The following is a 20,382-nucleotide window of genomic DNA, read 5'->3' as shown; positions in this document are numbered from 1 at the left end:
CTGTCTAACATTTACAGTACATATTGTATATTTAAACAAAGCAGGAGGAGAAAAAGGCATTTATTTTTTACTGGCAGTCAGCTGGAAAGACAAAAAGAAACATATCCCAGGCTAACCTGCCCTGGGTAAACACGAGGCCAAACAAAACCTCCAAATACAGCCGAGTGGTAAATGCTGTGAAAACAGTACACAGAGTAATCTTTATCAGCTGTGGTGACATTTGATTTAGTTCCAAGTAAACATTCACCGAATGCAAGAGCAAAGTGGAAAATCAATTTAGCAAAAGCCATTAATCACGCAAATACACAAACATCAGCCAGAAAGACACGACGGCGGAGCTTTAACTCAACGCGCATGCAGGAAAAGGCCCTTTGGTGCGATGGCAGAGCTCTGATCGCAGTCTCATCGCAGTGCACACGAGTAACACGCCACAACCCGTTTGCTAGTCTCAAAATGATTACAGAAACGCTGACAAATGACCACAAGTTTCCGGACTCAGGAACAGAAGAGTCTTCAGAGAAAGGGAGGCGGGGGGAGCCAAGCAGATAAAAATAACGAGGCTGAGAGAAAGCCACAAGGAAACCGAGCCTGTATATCTTCTAACCCGCAGGAGGAGCTTGAAGAGAAATGTTTAATGCCACTCTAAAATAAGACGAGTGTCGGCCAGCACTGCAGAAACAGCAGCATATGAATCATCAGCTGATTTCCCAGACGCCGGCGTCACTGCGTGATTTTCGACCAATTATTGTCGATGGCAAGATTAACTGTATATCCACACAAATGGCCCGAGTGGACGTCATCTGTAGTGGCTTTCTCTGCATAGCTCTGCTGGAATTATCGTCCTTATTTTGCTTTTCATTTTTCTGAGGCCATTTCCCTTCAGAAACTTTGGAAAACACAGAGTGGAGAGGCAACATTTTCTCTCAGGGCGGCAGAGCGAGTGTGAAAAGTTTCACTGGGAGCAACTTCATCACACATACAGGACGTCCCGCTCTGAAAGCCATTTCTGTAATCTGTGAAACTGTACAGATTGAGTTTTTATGCCAGTGGTTAAACACAGATAACACATTACAACTTCCATTTTGGCTTTCTCGCGGTGACTTGATTGCAAAACACCGGGTTTGCAAAAACGTCATGAAGTTTGGTATCTAAAGAGAGAAGTGACTAAAGTGTCGTAGCTGACCTGCTTTATTTGGCGTGTTGCTGACTGAGAATGAAACTGGGAAAGAACCACAGCTGATCTAATAGTGCAGTAACCAGGTCTATGTATTAGTAGTAACAATGTAAATATAGTAGCACACATGTAGCTGCCCACCTAACTGAGATGGGCTAAAGTTAAGGACACCCCCACCTTTTTTTCCTGTTTATTGTATTAATAACATAAAAGTGCAGGCGGGCAGATACAGGAAGCTTAACTCGAGCCACCTTTTCTTCTTTTAAAGCACAAATAATGCAGCAGTTAAACTATTCAACCATAACTGAGAAACGCCACATAAACAGACAACGTTGGTGGGCAGCAGAAGCATTATTTATATTCATTTCATTTCAGCGCTCACTGGAAGAGTAAATCTACACGTTTCAGTTCAGGCCTCTGCGAGCGCCACATCTGCCCCTCAGATAATGTTCCTGATGAAATCCCAGGAAAATCTGCTCTTATCTGATTACAATAACACATGTTTTGGTATCAGTGTGCTCATAACAACTTGTGACAAAGAAGCCTTTTCCGGATGTCATCAACCTCCCTGTAGTCATCTTTAGGCCTTTTTTGTCATCCTTTGATTTTCAGGTGAATTTGAACCATACGCCCAGGCCACTGTGAGACCTCCCATGATGCTCTGAGCGCTTTCAATCCGCCCCTCGTTCTTTAACAAAGCACTACTGCGTGCCGTCGTCTGGCTCCTCTATTCTCTTTCCTGCTTTGGTTCCAGTACAGGATCTTCCCGCCTGTTCATTTGGGTTCTGTCTCCAGTTGAAGTCTTTAAAGCACCTAAGGACGAGCGCTGCAGTGAACAGGCACAGTCTAAATAAAACGGACTGAATGAGCTGAACATGTGTAGCTCTGTGGCGTTTGCCTTTGCAGCTGTGTTTTCACTCTTTCTGTACGTGGGGCCTCTCTCGCTCTCTTTTTTTAGTGTTCCAGAGACATTTGTTAACAGTGACTTTAAAAGTATACAAGGCCCGTCCTTCCATGACTCCACTGCATCTTCTTCCCTGCGTGTGCTTCCACACAGATAAACAGCACGTCTGCAGCTCCAGTAAACACAAACACATCTGAGCAGCTACACGAGAGCAGCAGCAGCAGACGCCTGGCGTCCCTCTGCAGCCCGCTCGGGCAGACAGGTGGTTCTCGTCCTTAATTGCGTCCATCTCTCTCTATAGAGCAAACAAACAGCTCCGCCAACCCCACCCTCGGTGAAGAACGTACATGCTATTCCTTTATTTACACCTCCCTCCACGACCGATGGGTGAGCTGGCTTCTTGGTGTAACCCCGCCTCCCCGCACACAGGATACCTGTTGTGCGCCTGCACCCGTGCGGGATTTTCATTACAGACGACGTCCACGGCAAATATTGGTTCTGGGCAAGATGTCTCATTTCCTCGGAAGAGTAAACCTCAGCCCCTGCCTCTGTCCATCCCTCCGCCTCTCCGTCTGCATGTCTCAAAGCTGCCAAATAGTGTTTGCGGTGGTTTTTTGCACGCACATGACACACTAACAAGATGAACTGCAACATTAAGAGGAGAATATGAAGCCGGGAGCTAAAGGAGACGATAAATGCATTTCTGAATAGGCAGAGGGAGAGCAGAACGGAGACAAACAGAGGAGACTTCAATTTTCTGATAACCGGCCGAGGTTACCATAGATACTCCTTCCTGCACAAGAGCGAGCACTGATTGCCTCTCTCTACCCTTTCCTCTCCCTCTCCTCCTCTTTCAGTCCTCCTTGTTTTTTACATCTTATTCCCAAACCTCTCCTTTTCTTTTTTTTGGCTTATTCTGTCTCTTTCTGTTGTGCTTCTCATCACGGAGAAGGGCTGGAGGAGGCTACGGCTCCTCATCTCCTCTCCGCTCTGCTGCGTTGCTATAGAAACAAGAGGATGGAGATGTATGTTATGTTTTTTTGTTTCCAGGGAGAAGCAGACAGCGAGCAGTGATGGAAGGAGAACGGAGGAAATAAGACACAAAGAAAGAGACCGTGACGCATGAACTATATTTTACAGTAAAACGTTCGGCTCATCTGTGCTGATCACCTCTGCATCACTGGCAGGATTATGGACAGATTTCCATTCAAAACCACCAAAATGTAAATCAGTAGACTTTAAACACCATTTGTAGCGATGCGCCCGTTTATTGGCTGACTTTTGTCTTGTTTACAGCCGTCAACAAATCAGTAAACAAGATGACATCACCGTGGCAGCGGTCGATGTTGATCTGTTGTCTCCCATCAGTTTTGGCATCCAGTTCCTTGAGTTGGCGATGTTGAATCTGTCCTCATTTAAAAAGACTCCTGATCACGAAAAACAATTTGAACGGGAACTGGAGCAAACGGGTGTTTGGGGCCGAGAACGAGCAGAAAGGAATGTTTGAAGTGTCGCTCCAAACAAGACAAAAAGACAACAGGTGTCGCCACTCAGTCGAAACCTCCCCATCAGCACTGGGAAAGGAGGTGGAGGAGAAGTTAAAACCGGGAACAAAGATCGTTTTTCTCTCCAAAGATTTTTCCAGAAAGTCTTCTGTGCCGATGTATCATCGAAAACCAGAACGATCATACTTTTGCATTTCCATCCACGGCACCCGCTCGAGGTTACAAAACCAAGGCGGTGCACAACTGCGTGGCTCAAACGAGACCAAAGTGTGGCTTGTGACGGCGGATGTGGTGTCACTTTTGGCATGTGGCACTGTTCAGGAGTGCGGCAACGCCAGGTACAAGCTCTGCTGTAACAGCTGGCTATCGGCCACATTTTTACATCCCTAAAAATGTAACACTGTGGATATGAAATGATGCTCGCTCATGTGAAGAACCACATCTCTTTCCCACATTTCGGTATCGAGGCGTGGGTACATGCATGCGAGTACCAGGTAAGGAGGTGCTTTGCTCCCTTATATGACGACGTCATTAAATAACACATGATCTCAGTTTCTCCTCTGCAAGTATCCGTGCCAGCTCAAGTAAAGGCTCGAGTTAGCATGGAAGCGTTGGCTTTTCTGTGCATGCAACAGTATACATAAGCACAGGGTGTGGGGCGTGCCTCCTCCTTTACCTTTCAGGTGTGGTGTGACCTTGTGTCAGCATTTGTAAACCCTGACTCAGTCCTCTACAGCCCTGACAGCTCGTCGATACACTGAGTAGAGTTTGCAAAGCGCCGCATGAAGGAGGAGTTTTCTGTTTTTTTTAAACGGCGTGAATGATGAGTCAAAGCAGGAAGTGCATCAGCAGCCAGAGAGAAAGACAAAGAAAGAGAAACCGGAGGAGGGTGACAGAGGAAGTTGCGGGCGACTCAAACAGCTGACTGAACGGGTGTGAGGAGTCACCTGGCAGGTGTTTCACAGGCCAATGACAAAGGCCAGAGCACTGTAGCACATTCACCCCTGGAAGAACTATGAAAGCTAATGTGAGTCGTCAGCCTGAGCAAATTAAATCCACAACTCAACAGGATATTAATATGTAACTTTATATGTAACCATTTATTTTAAAAATGGAAATTATTTGCTCTTCTCAAAGGAAAAATTCTAGATAAAAACCTCAGATGCAAATTTAAAGTCGACTAACATTATTTTTCCACACATCTACTTCCTCTTCCGTTTTACTCCTTTTACTTCCTCATCCAGCGATACTTTCTTCCTTCCTTTCCCCCCTTCCTTCTCATGCTTCTCCTACTTCCTTAAGCTTATTTCTCGCTTCCGTCCTTCCACTCTTTTTTCAGTTCTCCTCACCTTTTGGTATTTTCCTCCCCTTTTAGTCCACAAATCCTCATGTTTTTCATTTGACATATTTCCTATTCATGCCCCCATCCTCTCACCATTTCCCCAATTTACTTCCTTCTCTCGTGTCTTGTTTCCCAACCTGTTTCCCCTTTCCTTGTTTTCATTTCCTAAAGCCTTCCCCGTCTCTTTGTTCCTTCACAAAGCCCTCTTCCTACACTTCCTTCACTTAACATCTCATTCTTTACTTTCTCTTTGCTTTCTTTTCTTTCCAACTTCATCCATCTTTAATTTCTCCTCCCTGACTGAATACTTTTGTCCACTTCCTTTTACCTCGACCACCTTCTCCTTTTTCCTTTTACAACTCTCCTTCAACATCCTCCACTGCTCCTATTTCTCTGCCTTCATTTACGACACAATAGATTTTTTCCAAATTTCATTCTCATCAGTTATTCATTTACTTTCTAATCCTTCTTCCTTTTCTTTCCTCTGCTTCCTCTTACTTTTTCTCTTCACTGGATTGGAACCATTTCACCTCCTTTTGACTCCTTTACCTTCTCCTCCCTCTCCCTCACACCTTCCTCTTTTCACTTCATGTTTCTGCTGTTCCACGTAAGTCATATCGCTGAGCGTACTGAGAACAGATGAGGACAAACAGAGGATATAATGACGCAGGATGTCAGATATGTCACCGTATCTAGAAACACTGAGGAAACTGAGAGAAGTCTGGTTGGAGAAACTTTATTGGCGGCTTGCAGTCAACGCCATTTGGTGCACCACACACACTGACAGCCGCAGCCCTCCTGCTGGAGACAGATAGCAAGAGGAAAAGCAGGCTTTGGAGGGCTGCACATTTCTTCCTGTTCCTGTCATCGTGCAAACATTACCCTTTCACATCCTGTGTTCCTGCGTGCTCTTATTTACCAATAACAGCCTTTCCCGAGCAGATGGACGTTCAGCGGCGACCCAGATTTGAGGGGCGGCTACGGTAACGGAGAGACCCCCGCTCAGCGTGACCAGCAGGTTGATCACACGCTAACATAAACATGTCACGTGTTCTGTTTAGGGGCTTAGTCACACAGCAGAACTCGTGCAAAGCTGCTCGACTCAAAGCATTAGAGTCTCTTCCCTCAACGATAAGCCGCTGCACTTCTCCATTTGCGAAGGAACGAGCAAACTGCAGCTCGTAAACACACCCGCGGCGCACTGTCAACAAGCCGGGCGGGCCGCCCCAGCGTTTGGTGCGCTGCGGCTTGACACGGTTCCAAGAAACGTTTAAAGTCAAGGAGCGCTTCGGCGTCGCTACAGCAGGAAATGAGGAACCCCTCCAGCAAAGACTTAACGCGGGACGGTGCATGTGGGGGAACAGTGTGTGCACACAGCAGCACCAAACTCACTGAAGGTGTTAATATTTACACGTGTAGCTTAACGCTGCACTTGATTAATGCAACTCGCAGTGTTGCAGCAGAAAGAAGAGCAGAGCTTTGCATGTGCAGGACTGAGGACGGAGACAGAGGGACGTCCACTTCCTGCTTCCAGCATCAAGACGAATCGCATTTAACAAACATGACTGATTCAAGTCGTCATAAATCTTCATCATTTATGTTAATTGTTTTATTTATATAGCAACAAATCCTGGTATTACATTAGATATATATTTGCAGTCTTACAGGTCTTTGATATCCTCTCAGTATACAATATACAAAAATAATAAATTGCTAGTTTAAATAATTTCGAAGACCAAAAAGTCAAAGGAGGAATGTCAGTTTTCCAAAACAACTACACAGGTTTTTACTGCCACATTTGTGCCCCTGAGGCTCGGCTAAAAGCACAAAATGGGTGTAAACATTCTCCACAAACCACAAGTTTTCTTAGAAAAAGAGAGAAAAACGAGCACATTCTCTTCTTTTTCTTCAGTAATATTTAAGTTTACAAGAACAGGAACGGGTTAGTGTCACTTTAAGTTTGGAGTATATGTTTAGAAGTTTTACAAGCCGTTCATTTTAGGACGGGACAGCGACCAGAACATCATCTGTTGCCACATTTTCAAATACAAGCAGATAAAAATAGATCCTGGAAAGCTGTTTCTGATTTATTCCTCACCCTCATTCCTGCGCTAACAGTATGTGGAATGTGCTCAGCACACAAATGATATGATTAGCCTTTAATTTGAAAACTAAAGCGGTATTAGGGAGTGTGTTTAACACCAGCGAGACATCAGGATATACTGACCAAAAAGCAACAACAACTAAACAAACAGCACAGTAATAATGGGTGTAGCGGTTCCTGGCAGCCTGCAACGCCGTGAGCGGCTCGACTCCAGCTCCAAACGGAACGTTAACCCAAACAAAACTGTAAATCACACTCGAGAAGCTCACATGCACACGCACACGTTGCTGTGACTGTGGAGGAAGGTTGCTGTGGAAAACAGGCCTGCCGTGAGCTGTCGTTATTCCCCGCCGCAGCAGGTCGACGCTCGGTGTTGTGACACACAACAGACCTGAGCGCAGACACGCAGTTACATCAGACAGTGTGAAAAGCGTGGCTGAATATCCTTCTCCTGTTCAGGTATTTAATGGAAATACTGGAGCAGCAGAGCGAGCGATACGTCGGAATGCAGATATGATCTCAGCACGGTTCACTGACAAGTTGTTTAGCAGGTAACATGTAAGACCTGCTTAACTGCACACACAGCAGCCCTGCGACAAACTGCAAACTTTCTATCATTGCACCTCGTTACCTGCTGGATGTAGCAGCTATTCCTCACACTAAAGAGTCTAAATACTTTTCATCCACTTTCTTCCGCCTACTCAAGTCATGGTCAGCTGGAGCCTATCCCAGCTGCCGTGGCACAGGAGGCAGGGTGCACTCTTGTACAGGGCCGCTTTTCACATAATGCCATCTGTATGAATGCACAGGGCTTCACGTGGCACTGAAACTGTCCTGTAGCGACTTTGATTTCTGGCTGAATGTCAGTGCTAAAGCTCCGAAACTGCAGCAGCTTCAACCGTCACCCAGAGAGACTAATGAGTTTGTTGCTGGTTACGTTGTGGAGGAGATGCTACAGTGATCTCTGTAAAGTCAATACACTGAGGTAAATGTGCAGCAGGCTACACACCCTATGAACAAAACCAACATGTGGAAGCCAAACTCAGAGGGCTGTTTAACTTTGGCAGCGCAGAAGTGCTCTGATGACTTCTCCGTGCAGGTAAAGCAGCAGTGTAACCGAATCCCTTTTTATGGCTCTAATCTAACATGGCAAGTAATGTAATATCATTAATGACGACAACAACTTAAACACTGATCAAACACATTAGAATTCCAGCCTAACACTTATCTGTAAATATCCTAAGACACAGGATTTGAAGCTTCTTTTATGACCTTTTAATGGCATCTGAAGACGTGCAGACAAACTGAGGAGTAACGTCATTTCGTATATAAATACGCAGCGATTTAACAGCCTGACAGTCTGTTCTGAACCAACACTCAAATTCACTTTAGCCTTCAAGGTTTTGTTCCCTTGGTGGTGTTTTTGTGTTTTAAGATTAGATTGCGATACTGCCCCTGACGTTGAGGCCATGGCTTCACTGCTCATTGTGGTCTGGTGATGAATGAGCTCAAGACGTCACCAGCAAGAAGGCCAGACAATACATCAGGGGCATCGGGCATCGGTTCTGACCCCCCCAAACACTAAACCAAACTGCTGCAGTCACTTCCTGAATAAAAGCAGTGTTGAAATGCATTCGTCCCTCCACTTTTTTGTTTAAATATATGCTTTTTCAAATCAAGTTGCCATATATTGTGAAAGTGTAGCCAGTGATTTGTTTTTCTGACTCATCAGGTTTCAGGGCTGATTTTTTTCTTATATGAATAAAAATCTTTCATATCAGTGCAGATGATTCAACAACAGGAACATGCTTGGTTGAAGCTTTGTAATTAATGTATTATTAATTCAGAAATACGTACAGTACACAGCACCATCAATGCAACAAACACTACCGAGGTTTTCTTTTGCTTAGTCACTCATTTATTTCTGCTGAAGATGCTCCAAGACCACCACGTGAACTACTTGATCCTGCGTATTCTAAGCATTTGGCGTTGACGGCACAATAACGGGATTTCTTGCCTCCTGCCATTCACAAATAAAAAGGAGGTTAAATAAATCTTGAACGCTACTTTAAATGTTTTCTAAATGTGCGTCACGTTTCCACGTCTCGGTTGAAACTTTGAACCGAGGTCTGCAAATTTTGTCATTAGACGGCGAGCGTGAGGCTCTGGATGGGCAGCTTTTTGTCACTCCAGCTGTTCACGTCCACAGCGGAGCATAATGTAAAGTAATGGCAGATGAGGTCAAAAGGCACCAATGAGAGGAGGGCAGTGTGTTCGTTTTAAAGGCGTCACGTGTGACTCCTGCTTCCCACACGGCACCGTAGCCCCAGTATTGTTCTCGTCAGCCTCCTCTTTGCCAGCTCGTCCTCCACATCTGCAGATGACACTCATCGCTTCTATGAGTTTGACACAAGCTTGTTCATGAGGTCACGTGACCTACAACTCGACGAACAAATGCTTGTTTGGTCGTCATTCTGTATGCATGCGTGCTTTTCTTACCGTTCTGGTTTCTGCAGCCAAAAACAACACAAAGAAGCAACAGCTGTTTAGAATGGAAAAACTGATTTTTTTCCTTTTCCTGGGCTTTTAACCAGACTTCTCACCAGTCATTTCATCTGATGTTGGCTCCAAATAGCTAGGGTCACTGCTGACGGTAAAATACTGCAATCTTAATGCACTCCAGAGTTTTTTTTCCCCCTCATTAAAAACACATGCTTATTTTTACATTATTCTTTTTTTTTTTATTTAGCCAGAGAACACTGTACGAGCGAGGTAAAGAGATGCAGAGAGTAAACTCAGAGGCAGTTTATTAATCAAAGAAATGACTGGCTTGTCTCTGGTTAGTCTATCAATCTGCCTATTGGTCCGTATCAATACATTTAGCCGTTTTACTGTCTTGTTTTATTAGATACAGCACAAGGAATCCAGGCTACAAAGCACAAACTCTTCATCAGCACCTTCAGCATACGTTGGCTGATTTATTTGCACTTGTTTCCTTTCATCTCAGTGTGGGAGTCTTTACTGCATGCTCCTGTCATTTACCGTCACATTGAATCCACTTTTCCCTGCTGTTACTATGTTCCACACACACGTGAAGCTGGAGACGGACGAATAAAGTTAAAAAACAACACGTGCATTAAATCACACCACCATTTAAGAGAGGATGAAGTCGATGAAAATGTCATCTGAACTTTTCTTTTTCAAATTTTGGGCAGTTCAGTCAAAAACTGCCGCAAATGAAAAGAAAAAACACTGCCGGGGTAGCAGAAACAGCTCCAACCTGCTGACTCTTTGGTGTTAGCCTCTTCAGTGTTAAATTAGTCCTCAGTCACGCAGGGATCCGCCCCCTGTTGGAAAAATGCACATTCCCTATCCGGTTGGGGAGTGGTTGCTAGAGGTCGCTAGCAACCAGTGTTGCCAACTTAGCGACTACATTTAGTGAGTTTTCAGACCCCCTTAGCAAAAATTTTCTAAAAAGCGACTAGTGACAAATCTGGCGACTTTTGCTGGTGTTACTGGAGACTTATAACGACTTTCTGACGTGAAAGCAAGTATCGCTCTCACACTCAACAAGCACGGGTGCTGCCGTGGGCACCTCGCCCTTACCAAAGGCAGCAGATAGTCCTCAGGCAGCAGTCCCCCCCAGCTGCCATCAGAGTTCACCCCTACACGTTCAAACCGCTAATGAACGGTGCATTAGCGAAGCCGCTGCTCTCGCGGTGATTGTAATGCAGGGTGGGAGCAGCAGTAAATGTACAGTTTTCTTTGTCTAAAATAAATCAACTCCATCTTGTACATCCGATTTCGACTAACGCTGTTCTGGTGAGGTTTGCTATGACCATTTTGATTGTTAATGTAGTTTGTTAACAACGTTATGGTTAAAAATAGTCTTCTTTCACTGTTACTTTTTGTGGATCAAAAGTTTTAAAACTACTTAAAAAGACACTCAAAAAAGAAACTCCGCCAGTGCCTATTTCGGGTCACCAATTATGCAAATTAGGCGATGAGGTCATTTAGCGACTTCTAGCGACTTTTAGGACAGCCAATAGCGATTTTCCTTACCGAGGAGTTGGCAACACTGCTAGCAACTGATGCTGCACTGAGAACCTCGTCACAATGGTTTTGGCCACCAGCAGCACTCATGGTCTGGTTGTAAACTTGGGTAAACTACTCAAACAGCGCTACGGTGAAAAGTGTGATGGAAACGTGTTAATGACAAACTTAGGCTGAGGAAAACTTGACTAAAATGTTGACAGCTCAGTGAGTTAACTTTAAGACAGCTGCTACACAAAGCTATGCTAGTACGGAAAGAATAACAGTATAACATGAACAATCCATTAGCTCTTGCTTGTTATCTTGTGACACATTTGTGCATCAGCCACTAAATCATGCAAACGATTAGACAATGCGCTGCTGTGTGACATCAGAGAAAGCTTAAAATGCAAACGGGCGGGGGGATGTAAATTTCAGTTGAGGTGGAAAACAACAAGTTTCACAGCGTTCGGCTACAGAAAAGCACTGTGTGCAACTTCCCACTGCCCGAACTGACTACAGCTTCTTTTTTTTTTCTTCCCCAGCTGGCTTAAAAACAGCCCACAGTTTTCCTGAAAGACACGACTAAAAACAATAGAGAATAACTGCTGCTTGGCTGCAGTCTACATTCCTTTTTCTCCCTCCTGACAAACTCTGTCGTTTGGTTTTCTCTGTTTTCCTTCACTTTATCCATCACTTGCTGACACACATAACAAGGCAGAATAAGGGGAACGAGTCCAATTCCAATCCATTCTAAATATCATAAATCAATATGGCAGGGAGCACCATCATTCCTGACTCCAAGTCAGATCTTTGCCTAATGGCTGCATTGTTCAAACACAGACTGGGAGGATCCGTTTTTTAAAGTATGAACACGTATGGTGGCCTGTCAGGGAGGTCTGCTCAGACCTGTTTGGGACTCTCTTGCCATTTTGTATTATCAGAACTGCAAAAACAAGATCCTTCTGCTTTTGGGAGCAAAACATGTGACCAGCTGATCTGGATGTATACTTTTATCCTCTACTCTCCTGCACAAGCTTTCTTCACCACCTTCAGAGTAAAAGCTTCAGGATTGGCAGCGGTCACGTGGTTAGCAGCGTCACCGCACAGCAAAAAGGATCTGGGCCCAAAACTGCCGGCCAGCTGGAGGCCTTGCTGTGTGGAGTTAGCATGTCCCAGTGCCTCGGTGGCTTCTCTAAAAGTACTCCAGCTTCCTGCCACAGACCAAACACGGACTTCTTAGGTTAATCGCCGATTCTAAATTGGACACAGCTGTGGATGCAAGCCAGGTGTAGAGCTTAAAGAGGGTAGGATATGTTGCTGCGTGAAAAGGAGTGCAAAACTTTTAAACTTTTAAGGAAAAATCCAATTAAAAGTTCAGGATTTTCAGTCCTGCAGGTCAAGACTGCGTCTGGATGTAATCAAATCTATCGCTGCAGAAGCATCTCTGAAAACAGGGGCACATTTAAAATGGTTCAAGATATCACTTTTGAGGCTAGAGCAGAGTTTCCTGTCTTTGTACAAATCATAACCAATCAGCTGCTGCTTAGACCTACTTTAGAGATGGTGGAGATAGGTGGCTTGGCGTTGAGGCCTGCTCTATGAAGTTGAATGACGCATTAAGCAACCACATCAGGAAGTCTAGCTGACTTTTCTTTCCTTTTTTTAAAGAAACTAGGGGAGTTCTAACAGCTGGGCTGAAACTAAAAGCATCAGTGATGTGACACTTTTAAAAACAATTTCTGTCCTGAAAATGAAAACTAGAATACTATGAACGCATATTTTTTCAATGTATAATCGGCAGCTAATTGCTGTTTTCTAATTAGTGAAATGTAATCATGTTTACCTTTAAACTTTTACACTGTAAAATGGATCTGAGTGCAGCAGAATAGGTCCTCTTTAGGAGTTTTGGAATTGGGCTTGCTTCACTCATGGAGGTGAATCATTTATATTGTCAGTGTAAAGCTACAGCAGGTCCTAATACTTCTTTACTGTGAGCCTCTCTGTGTTAAGAGCTCTGTTAGCATCTCACTAACAGCTGCTGAGCTGCATACCCACAGCTCCGTGCAGTGCAGTTGTGTCGTCGAGGATCAGTTTGATCTACGTCTTCTTTAAAGATGCAGCTCTGCGCCGTTTCTTCTGTGCTCCCTCGAGTGTGAAACTTTCACGCCTCCCACTCGTCCCACACGTGACACTGCTGGACACCTCGGCATGAAGGAGTTAGGTGTTACAACTCAAAGTTAATCCGAAGTGTAACACGTTCAGCAAGGTGACAATAACACACGGGATCATCCACACAGTGACTGAGAATAACAGGCACGTGTTTTCATTAATATGAAACCTGTTTGTGCGACTTCAGCCGCTCACACTAGAGAAACAGGACGTCCCTCAGGTCTGCCTCTGTCATTTTGTTTGTTCTTCAGACACTTAAAAATGACTAAAAATGTCATTTACAACATTTTTGGTCATCTTTTGCAGTCTTTTTGAGGCTGTGGTCATTTTTCATCTTTTACGGTCCTTTTTGCTCTTTTGTCACGTGTTCGTGCAGTCATTTTGAGCGCATTTGTGTTCATTTTCCATCTTTTGTTGTTGTTTTTTCTCGTTCCATCAAGGAAACATGGTCTCCAACGCTCCGACTCAATCAGTCCAGCACAATGCTGTGAAAAAATAAAGTTCCATGTAACCAGTTTATCTGTTCTAAAAGTGACATCATAGGTCACACCAACGCACACCAAGATAGATCAGCGATGTTGCTTCTTGCTAAATATTTCACCTATAAGGACATGCGAGATAGCGATTCTTAAATGCCAAGTTCAACCTCACCATCTAAAATGAACCCAAAATAATCAGGTTCCTTTCATCTCTCGCCTTTTGTGAGCGAGACGTGATATAGGAAGTGCTTTCCTGCACTTTGCAGCCTTCTTACATAAATGTGATGTAGGTTATGCTTCTGAGCACAGCCGTGGCAGGAAGGTCTGTCGAAGCAAGGAATGAAAAGTGAGTCACAACCCTCCCTCCTGCTACTCAGCGAGAGACAGAAAAAGCATTTAACAGATGAGTGAAAGCCTAAGCGACTGCAACTGTCTACACTTGTGTACGCATGAGAAGGATTTTAGAAAAATGGCAACCACTTTAATTTAATTCAGGTGAAACCCTCTTGGCAGCGGCGCTCAGTTTCACAGAGCTTTTTGTCCTCACAATCATCTCGGTTATTTGCAGAGCGTGGGGATGTTGTTGGAGACGCAGAGTCGACGCTCTGTGGAAGCGGCCCTGCTGGAAGAGCGCAGAGCAAATGGGTCAGCATTGTTCGTCGGCCCACATACCGGCTCCGCTTGACGCTGGGCACAAAAACTCCACTGAGGACGTGCACATTCACGCTCCCGGCCTGAATAAAACCCTGTTTGCTCAGATTTCAGCCTCTACGGGGGCAAAGAATAGGAGACGGCTCGCAGGCGCACCGCTGCTGCATGAGGATTTCTGAATAAACGCCACATGTGACATAATTCAAAGCAGCATTAATGTCACACGGTAGATTTCCTGAAACGAAGCAGGCTAACAGACATTTTGTGATAAATGACACCACTTGGTATTTGCGGTATGGTAAGAAAATATGCGGTGCTGAGTGAAGGGCTGTTTGTTGCTGAGCGATTTACAGGATAACATATGAGACATCAGCCAATAAGCTTCTAATATGTCATATTAAAACAGACGACACAGCATGCAGTCAGGAGGTTTGTCAGAGCAGGACAGAAATGTCCAAAATGAACCGACTTCTAGTTTGCAGTTTTAAAAGATTCAATCAGAAAATTATTGTTTTTTAATGCTTTTGAAAATAAAACTAAAAAGATTGCATGAAAAGGTGGAGGCTTAACTGATACCTGCAGGTTGTTTTTGCATTCTCAGCTGCAATAGTTTCACGACTAGTGTTCACAAAGCACGAGGGTCACAGACAATGACAATGACCCCTCAGTGTGGTTATTTTTAATCAGTATTCTGACGCATATCCAGACCCACCCAAGCAGAGATGCCCAGACCTCCTTCAGCTCCTCTGGGGTGGACACTGAGGTGTTCCCAAGCCAGCTGAGGGACACCTGTCCAGCGTGTCCCGGGTCTCCTCCCAGCTACAGGTGCCCACAACACCTCACCTACGAGGCCTCCAGGAGGCATCTTAGTCTGATGCCTCTGCTTGATCCCTTCGATATGATAACGATACATGGACTGAACCCATTTACGCACATTCATATAGGCACTTCTTTTCTCCATCTAGCTGCTTACTGTCTAACATTCAGACTCCAATCAGTGCATCAAGGGCAACTCGGGGTTCAGTTTCTTGCCCAGGGATACTTTGCCACGTACACTAGAGCAACCAAGGAATTGGCTCACCAATCCTGCGATTAGTAGATGACCTGCTCTACCTGCTGAGCCACAGCCAGCCCATTATGGAGCACCTGAAAGGCCGAGCTCCTCACCCCATCTCTAAGGCTGAGCCCAGACACCCTTCAGAAGAAGTTCATAATAAAGTCGTCTGGTCACTGCCCAGAGTTCAAAGACATCCTTATAGGTTTGTCATAGACTGGTTAGCAAAACCTTTTCAAACACCATTTTGTACTTTACAGAGTGTACTACACATTTAGAAAAACCATTACAGTTTTTCATTTTCAAATATTTTTTAATTTCAAGTGTTGTTTAAATGTCTTTGTTATCTTTAAATTAATATATACAAGATATTGGATAATATGGTAAATGGTAAATGGCCTGTATTTATATAGCGCTTTACTAGTCCCTAAGGACCCCAAAGCGCTTTACACATCCAGTCATCCACCCATTCACACACTGGTGATGGCAGCTACGTTGTAGCCACAGCCAACCTGGGGCGCACTGACAGAGGCACCCCAGGGTTGTTGGGACTTTACAATTTGCAAAGTCAAAAACCAAAGAAATCCCCCCCACACACCTCCCAGCTACTAAATTATAGTTTATACAATTACTTCAAACTGCAAACATTTTCTGAAGTTATCAGCAGATTTTAAAGAAACATCTGCTGTGGCTTTACATCCAAAATACCAACAAAATATCAATTTAAATTAAAATAATTCAAGTGGGGCCAATATAGCAGCGCTCTATCAGTATCTGCATTTATAACAGCTGATAAATGAAAATGTAAAAAGTAAAGAAGAGATGAAAGAAACACCCTTCAGCCATGTTGCAAGTGTTGATGTTACATCTTTTGCCCACCAGGGGGCACTCTGCAACTTCCCTGTCAGGAACAGAGGGAAGTTTATGTGACAAAATTATTTTTTTAACTGCATTGATCAAAATATCTTAATTACTGGTAAATATCTGCACATAACAAACGTTGGGAAAATGTGTTCGCGATTTGTGTCTTGCAAAGAAAAGGACAACGTATCATTTCATCATCATACATCAGTACCGTTCTTACAAATCTTGTATTTGAGGCTACAATGAATAAATAATAATAATTACAAAAAAAAATATGGGATGTATTTTTGTGTAATCCCACTTTGAACCACAAGATGGCACTGGGTATTTAACCTGGCACACCGTTAAGGACATATTCATATTGGTGCCCTGGAAAGGGGCAACTCTGATGTTAACAGTAACGTGGTAACTTTGAATTAACTGCAATAATTGCTTTTGCAGAGGCTGGTTACACAAATAACTACGGAGTCGTTATCAAAAGAGCTGCACGTTATTTTTCTATTAATCAGCTAGTTTCATGATACCTCATCCTGTAAATGAAAACACTTGCATATAACCCCTGATTCCTCACACATATCTCAGGGTGTCACGGACTTGCTGTGTTACGCCCATGAGATAATGCATAAAGGCGACCAACAATCAGTGTAAGGCAAAAGTTGAGCCGTGACATATATATATATATATCCATTTTCCCTGAAAGCTCTACGATTTCTCGAATGTGATATTTTACATGAATTCAGAAAGTCATCAACTATATCGGAAAGTCTTTTCTGAAATAATAACAGCTGCCAAGGTGTTGCACACTGCAGCAAGCAGTTCTGCAAACTCTTCCAGCGTGGGTGTGATAGGCAGACGTCCAAAGGGCCTTTAACAAGGTGTGCTGATAAAACACGCTTTGAGGAAAATGTCACGAGATAATAACAACAGAAGGGGGAAATCACAGGGTTTAATTGTTCTGCTAACAATTACAACTGATCCCTACTGACGCGGGTCCTGTTGCAGTTAATGCTGTAATTACACAGTGTGTGATTCCTCCAGGCTCTTCAGCTCCTAAAATAATGGCCATGTTGTTTCTTTTGAAAGGGGGAAGCTGCTGGATTTCCTCCTTTACGTCTACTGGTTAAACAATCCCATTAGATCCCATCCAGGTCTGTTTTCATTGGCTCAATCAGCTGATTACCAGGACCTATAGGCCTGCACATCCGCAGAGGAAAAAGCCTCCATGTGATCACATGACCAAAGAGATGTCACCTCGTCAGAGCATCCTCTTTCTCTTGGCCTCCCTCTGACAGGCAGGAAGCAGCAGCGCTTTGTTTGGTCAGGTTGCTGGAGTAGACCTTCAGCTGGTTTCATGTTACACACCTAAAGCCTAAACCCCCCTCCCCCACAGATGGCTTTTATTCCAACACATTAAAGGAAGAAGATCTTAGCTGTTAATATTTAAAACCCAAACGCAACAACCCCTCCCGGAGTCAAAGGACGAGCTCAAAGCGAGAGAGAGGCACCTGGGAAGCCGGCAGGGTCGCCGGGAAGGTGAGGAGAAGTGATGGAGGCGTGGCGGGGAGGGGTTCCAGATTAGGAGCAGGAGGGAAAGCAGTGACAGGCTGCCTTCTTCCAACTGCGTCAACAGCAGACTGTGCGTAATCTGGGTGCGCGTTCAGACACGAAAAGGCAAACAGCAAAACTGGAATGTGAAACGCAGCATATTATGAGGAAAGTGTGTGTGTGTGTGTGTGTGTGTGTGTGTGTGTGTGTGTGTGTGTGTGTGTGTGTGTGTGTGTGTGTGTGTGTGTGTGTGTGAGAGAGCCGGAAGGTTCCTTACCGTGGCCGAGGTCAGGCTGCTGTCCGCGAGCGTGAGGTGATGCGGCTCCCATCTCCGCAGGAACTTGGAGGTGAGGATCTTGCTGAGGAAGGTGCGGGGGTGTTTGACCACGCACACCTGGATGTCCCCCTCATGGAGCAGCTTGTATCGCATCCCGCTGCTGCTGCAGTGATGCAGGGACCTCTTGCACGGCCCCGCGCCCAGCTTCGTGTTGTTATTGCTCTCCGACATGTCCGCCAGCAGAGGCTTGTTCTCCTCGCACTGGTAGAACTGATTGTTGTGCGGCTCGCTGCCTTCAACGCCGCCGCCGCTGGTGAAATCCATAGTTGTCTGTAATCCAACAGTTTCTGCTCTCAAGGAGGGGAGAGTGAGCGCGTCGCCACGACACGACAATCCGACATGAATATGTAAAAAACCAATAATAATAATAATAATATTTTTTTTTTAAATGAGGTCGTTCAGATCGAGCTTGGGGGTGGGGGTGAGGGGGGGTACCTACCTACCAACCAACTGCTACAACACGACCTCGGTTACTGTAGACAGGCGCAGAAACGCCACCGATCAGTGTCTCAAGGCAGGAGATCCAGATGTGGGGAGATTTTCGTGACACACTGCAAATAATCCACCATTTTCCTCCCCGCACAATGCCCCATAAATTGTCTCCACGGTGCGCGTCTCGCCTCCCCCTCCACCACCGCCACCAACGAGCTACTCAATATGTTAGGGCCATGGCCTTATCCATTCCGTCCGCCCTGGCTCCAAACGCAATAATCCACAGCGAGAAACGTGCGGGATTCACTAGAAAACGGGACGAGTATCCAATGGCGGCGACCGTGGGCTCCTCCGTGGGATTTTGTGGTCATTACAAGCTCACTGGCACGGTTTCCTTTTATTCAGTCTTTTCCCCCTATCTTGGTGTAAAGCAGCCAGCACTCTCCGGCAGCGCCGAGCCGATTGGTCCTCGCTCGTTCATGTGACACCGGACTGACGTCAATGGGGAGGTGAGCGGATGAGCCGTGTGTCTTTTGCGCTTGAGTGTCTGCCGAGGGCGCACGCTCGAGCTTCGCTCACCCTCCTCCCCCGTGCGCGCAGAAAAATGGAGGAGGGCGCAGCGACTTCAGGCGAATCCTCATTTTCTTTTCCCAGTTCTGAGGAAATGATGCAGCGTCGTTACTTTCCAGGGAAGGAAAAGACGATCGCTGGCGGGCTGATGCGTGCAGGCGACGGGCAGTTTACACAGCTCCGAGCTGCTGATCGAAATCTGCCCCCACAGCCAGATTAGATACATCTGCCATTTGCAAAGGCAGAGGTTAGTTTTCTGTGGCACTCAGAGACAACTTTGTGAACAGAAATGGGGAACAGAAAGGGAAGGGATTGATTTTTTTTAAAGTAATATACATTATGTACATAAAATGAAGAAAATTGTATTTACAGGCCTATATGTTGGATATCATTTGTTATAAATTCAGAAACCAGATCGGACAGAAAAGTAAATGATCCCTTTAAGTGTATCGACTCAGCAGTTATGATAATATGACAGCAGCTGGGAATGATTATTTGAAAGCAGAACATAAAGCCTGAGAGCTTCACTGCATTATATTCCAGTATGTGTTGAACCTGAATCTTGCAAAAATGAATCGGTATCATGAAGAGGCTGCTGTGAAAGCTGCAACCACCAAACACCTGCAGAGGGTCAGATAAGTCCCGAAGAGTCAGCTGCATAGGAAGAACAAGATCTGGGCAATGAACACCTAAGCCCTGCCGGTGATCAGGTACCCTGCTGGGATAATAAGCTGACCAAAGGAGGAGATAGGAGCCACTGACTCTGACTGACATGGGGGCTTTCTCCCCAGATCCAGCACCCTGAAACTGTGCTAAGTGGAAGAAAGGTGGCTGAGGACTAGTGAGTGTCAGAGCCGCTGTCCAGGAGGAAACAACAGATCCATGAGTACATCTGGAAGATGGCCACAACTGATAGTGTGCTTAGTGAATACCTCAGGCAGCAGCAACCTGAGAAAGGGGAGGGCCCTGCACAGCATATCTGATAGAAGAAGTGACTAAAGTGGCTAATAATTGAGAAATCCTACCAGTGGCTGAACAAAGTTGAACTGAAAGACAGCACAGAGGGACTAATCATGGCAGCACAGGAACAAGCTCTGAGCACAAGCTCCATAACATAAAATAAGTATACATAACAGCAGGGTGCAAGATGCTAGCAGGCAGGGCATACATGGAACGCCATGACATGGAAGTCATTCTCGAGTGATCGAGCGGAGAAA

General features: G+C 45.0%; 1 protein-coding gene across 3 annotated transcripts in view; it reads right to left on the bottom strand.

Moving 5' to 3' along the window:
- LOC120719107 (c-Maf inducing protein) overlaps positions 1–20,271 on the bottom strand; it is a 42,222-nt gene extending 21,951 nt beyond the window's left edge. The window contains exons 1-2 of one of the 3 annotated variants that reach the window (XM_040008028.1): positions 18,603–20,271; positions 18,104–18,450 (exon numbers count right to left, since the gene is read on the bottom strand). In XM_040008028.1, the coding sequence (XP_039863962.1) occupies positions 18,104–18,427 (324 nt within the window). In that variant the 5' untranslated portion in view covers positions 18,428–18,450; positions 18,603–20,271. Of the gene's footprint in view, positions 1–116; positions 18,051–18,103 lie in introns of those variants that run through there. The other 2 variants (XM_040008027.1, XM_040008029.1) reach the window with 2 other exon arrangements.
- Positions 20,272–20,382: the final 111 nt, after the last annotated feature.

The sequence above is a fragment of the Simochromis diagramma genome, unplaced genomic scaffold, assembly GCF_900408965.1.
Source record: "Simochromis diagramma unplaced genomic scaffold, fSimDia1.1 OVJJ01000545.1, whole genome shotgun sequence".
Classification (NCBI taxonomy): Eukaryota; Metazoa; Chordata; class Actinopteri; order Cichliformes; family Cichlidae; genus Simochromis; species Simochromis diagramma.
The sequence above is the reverse complement of the archived record's forward strand: the minus strand, read 5'-3'. Positions and strand labels throughout refer to the sequence as shown.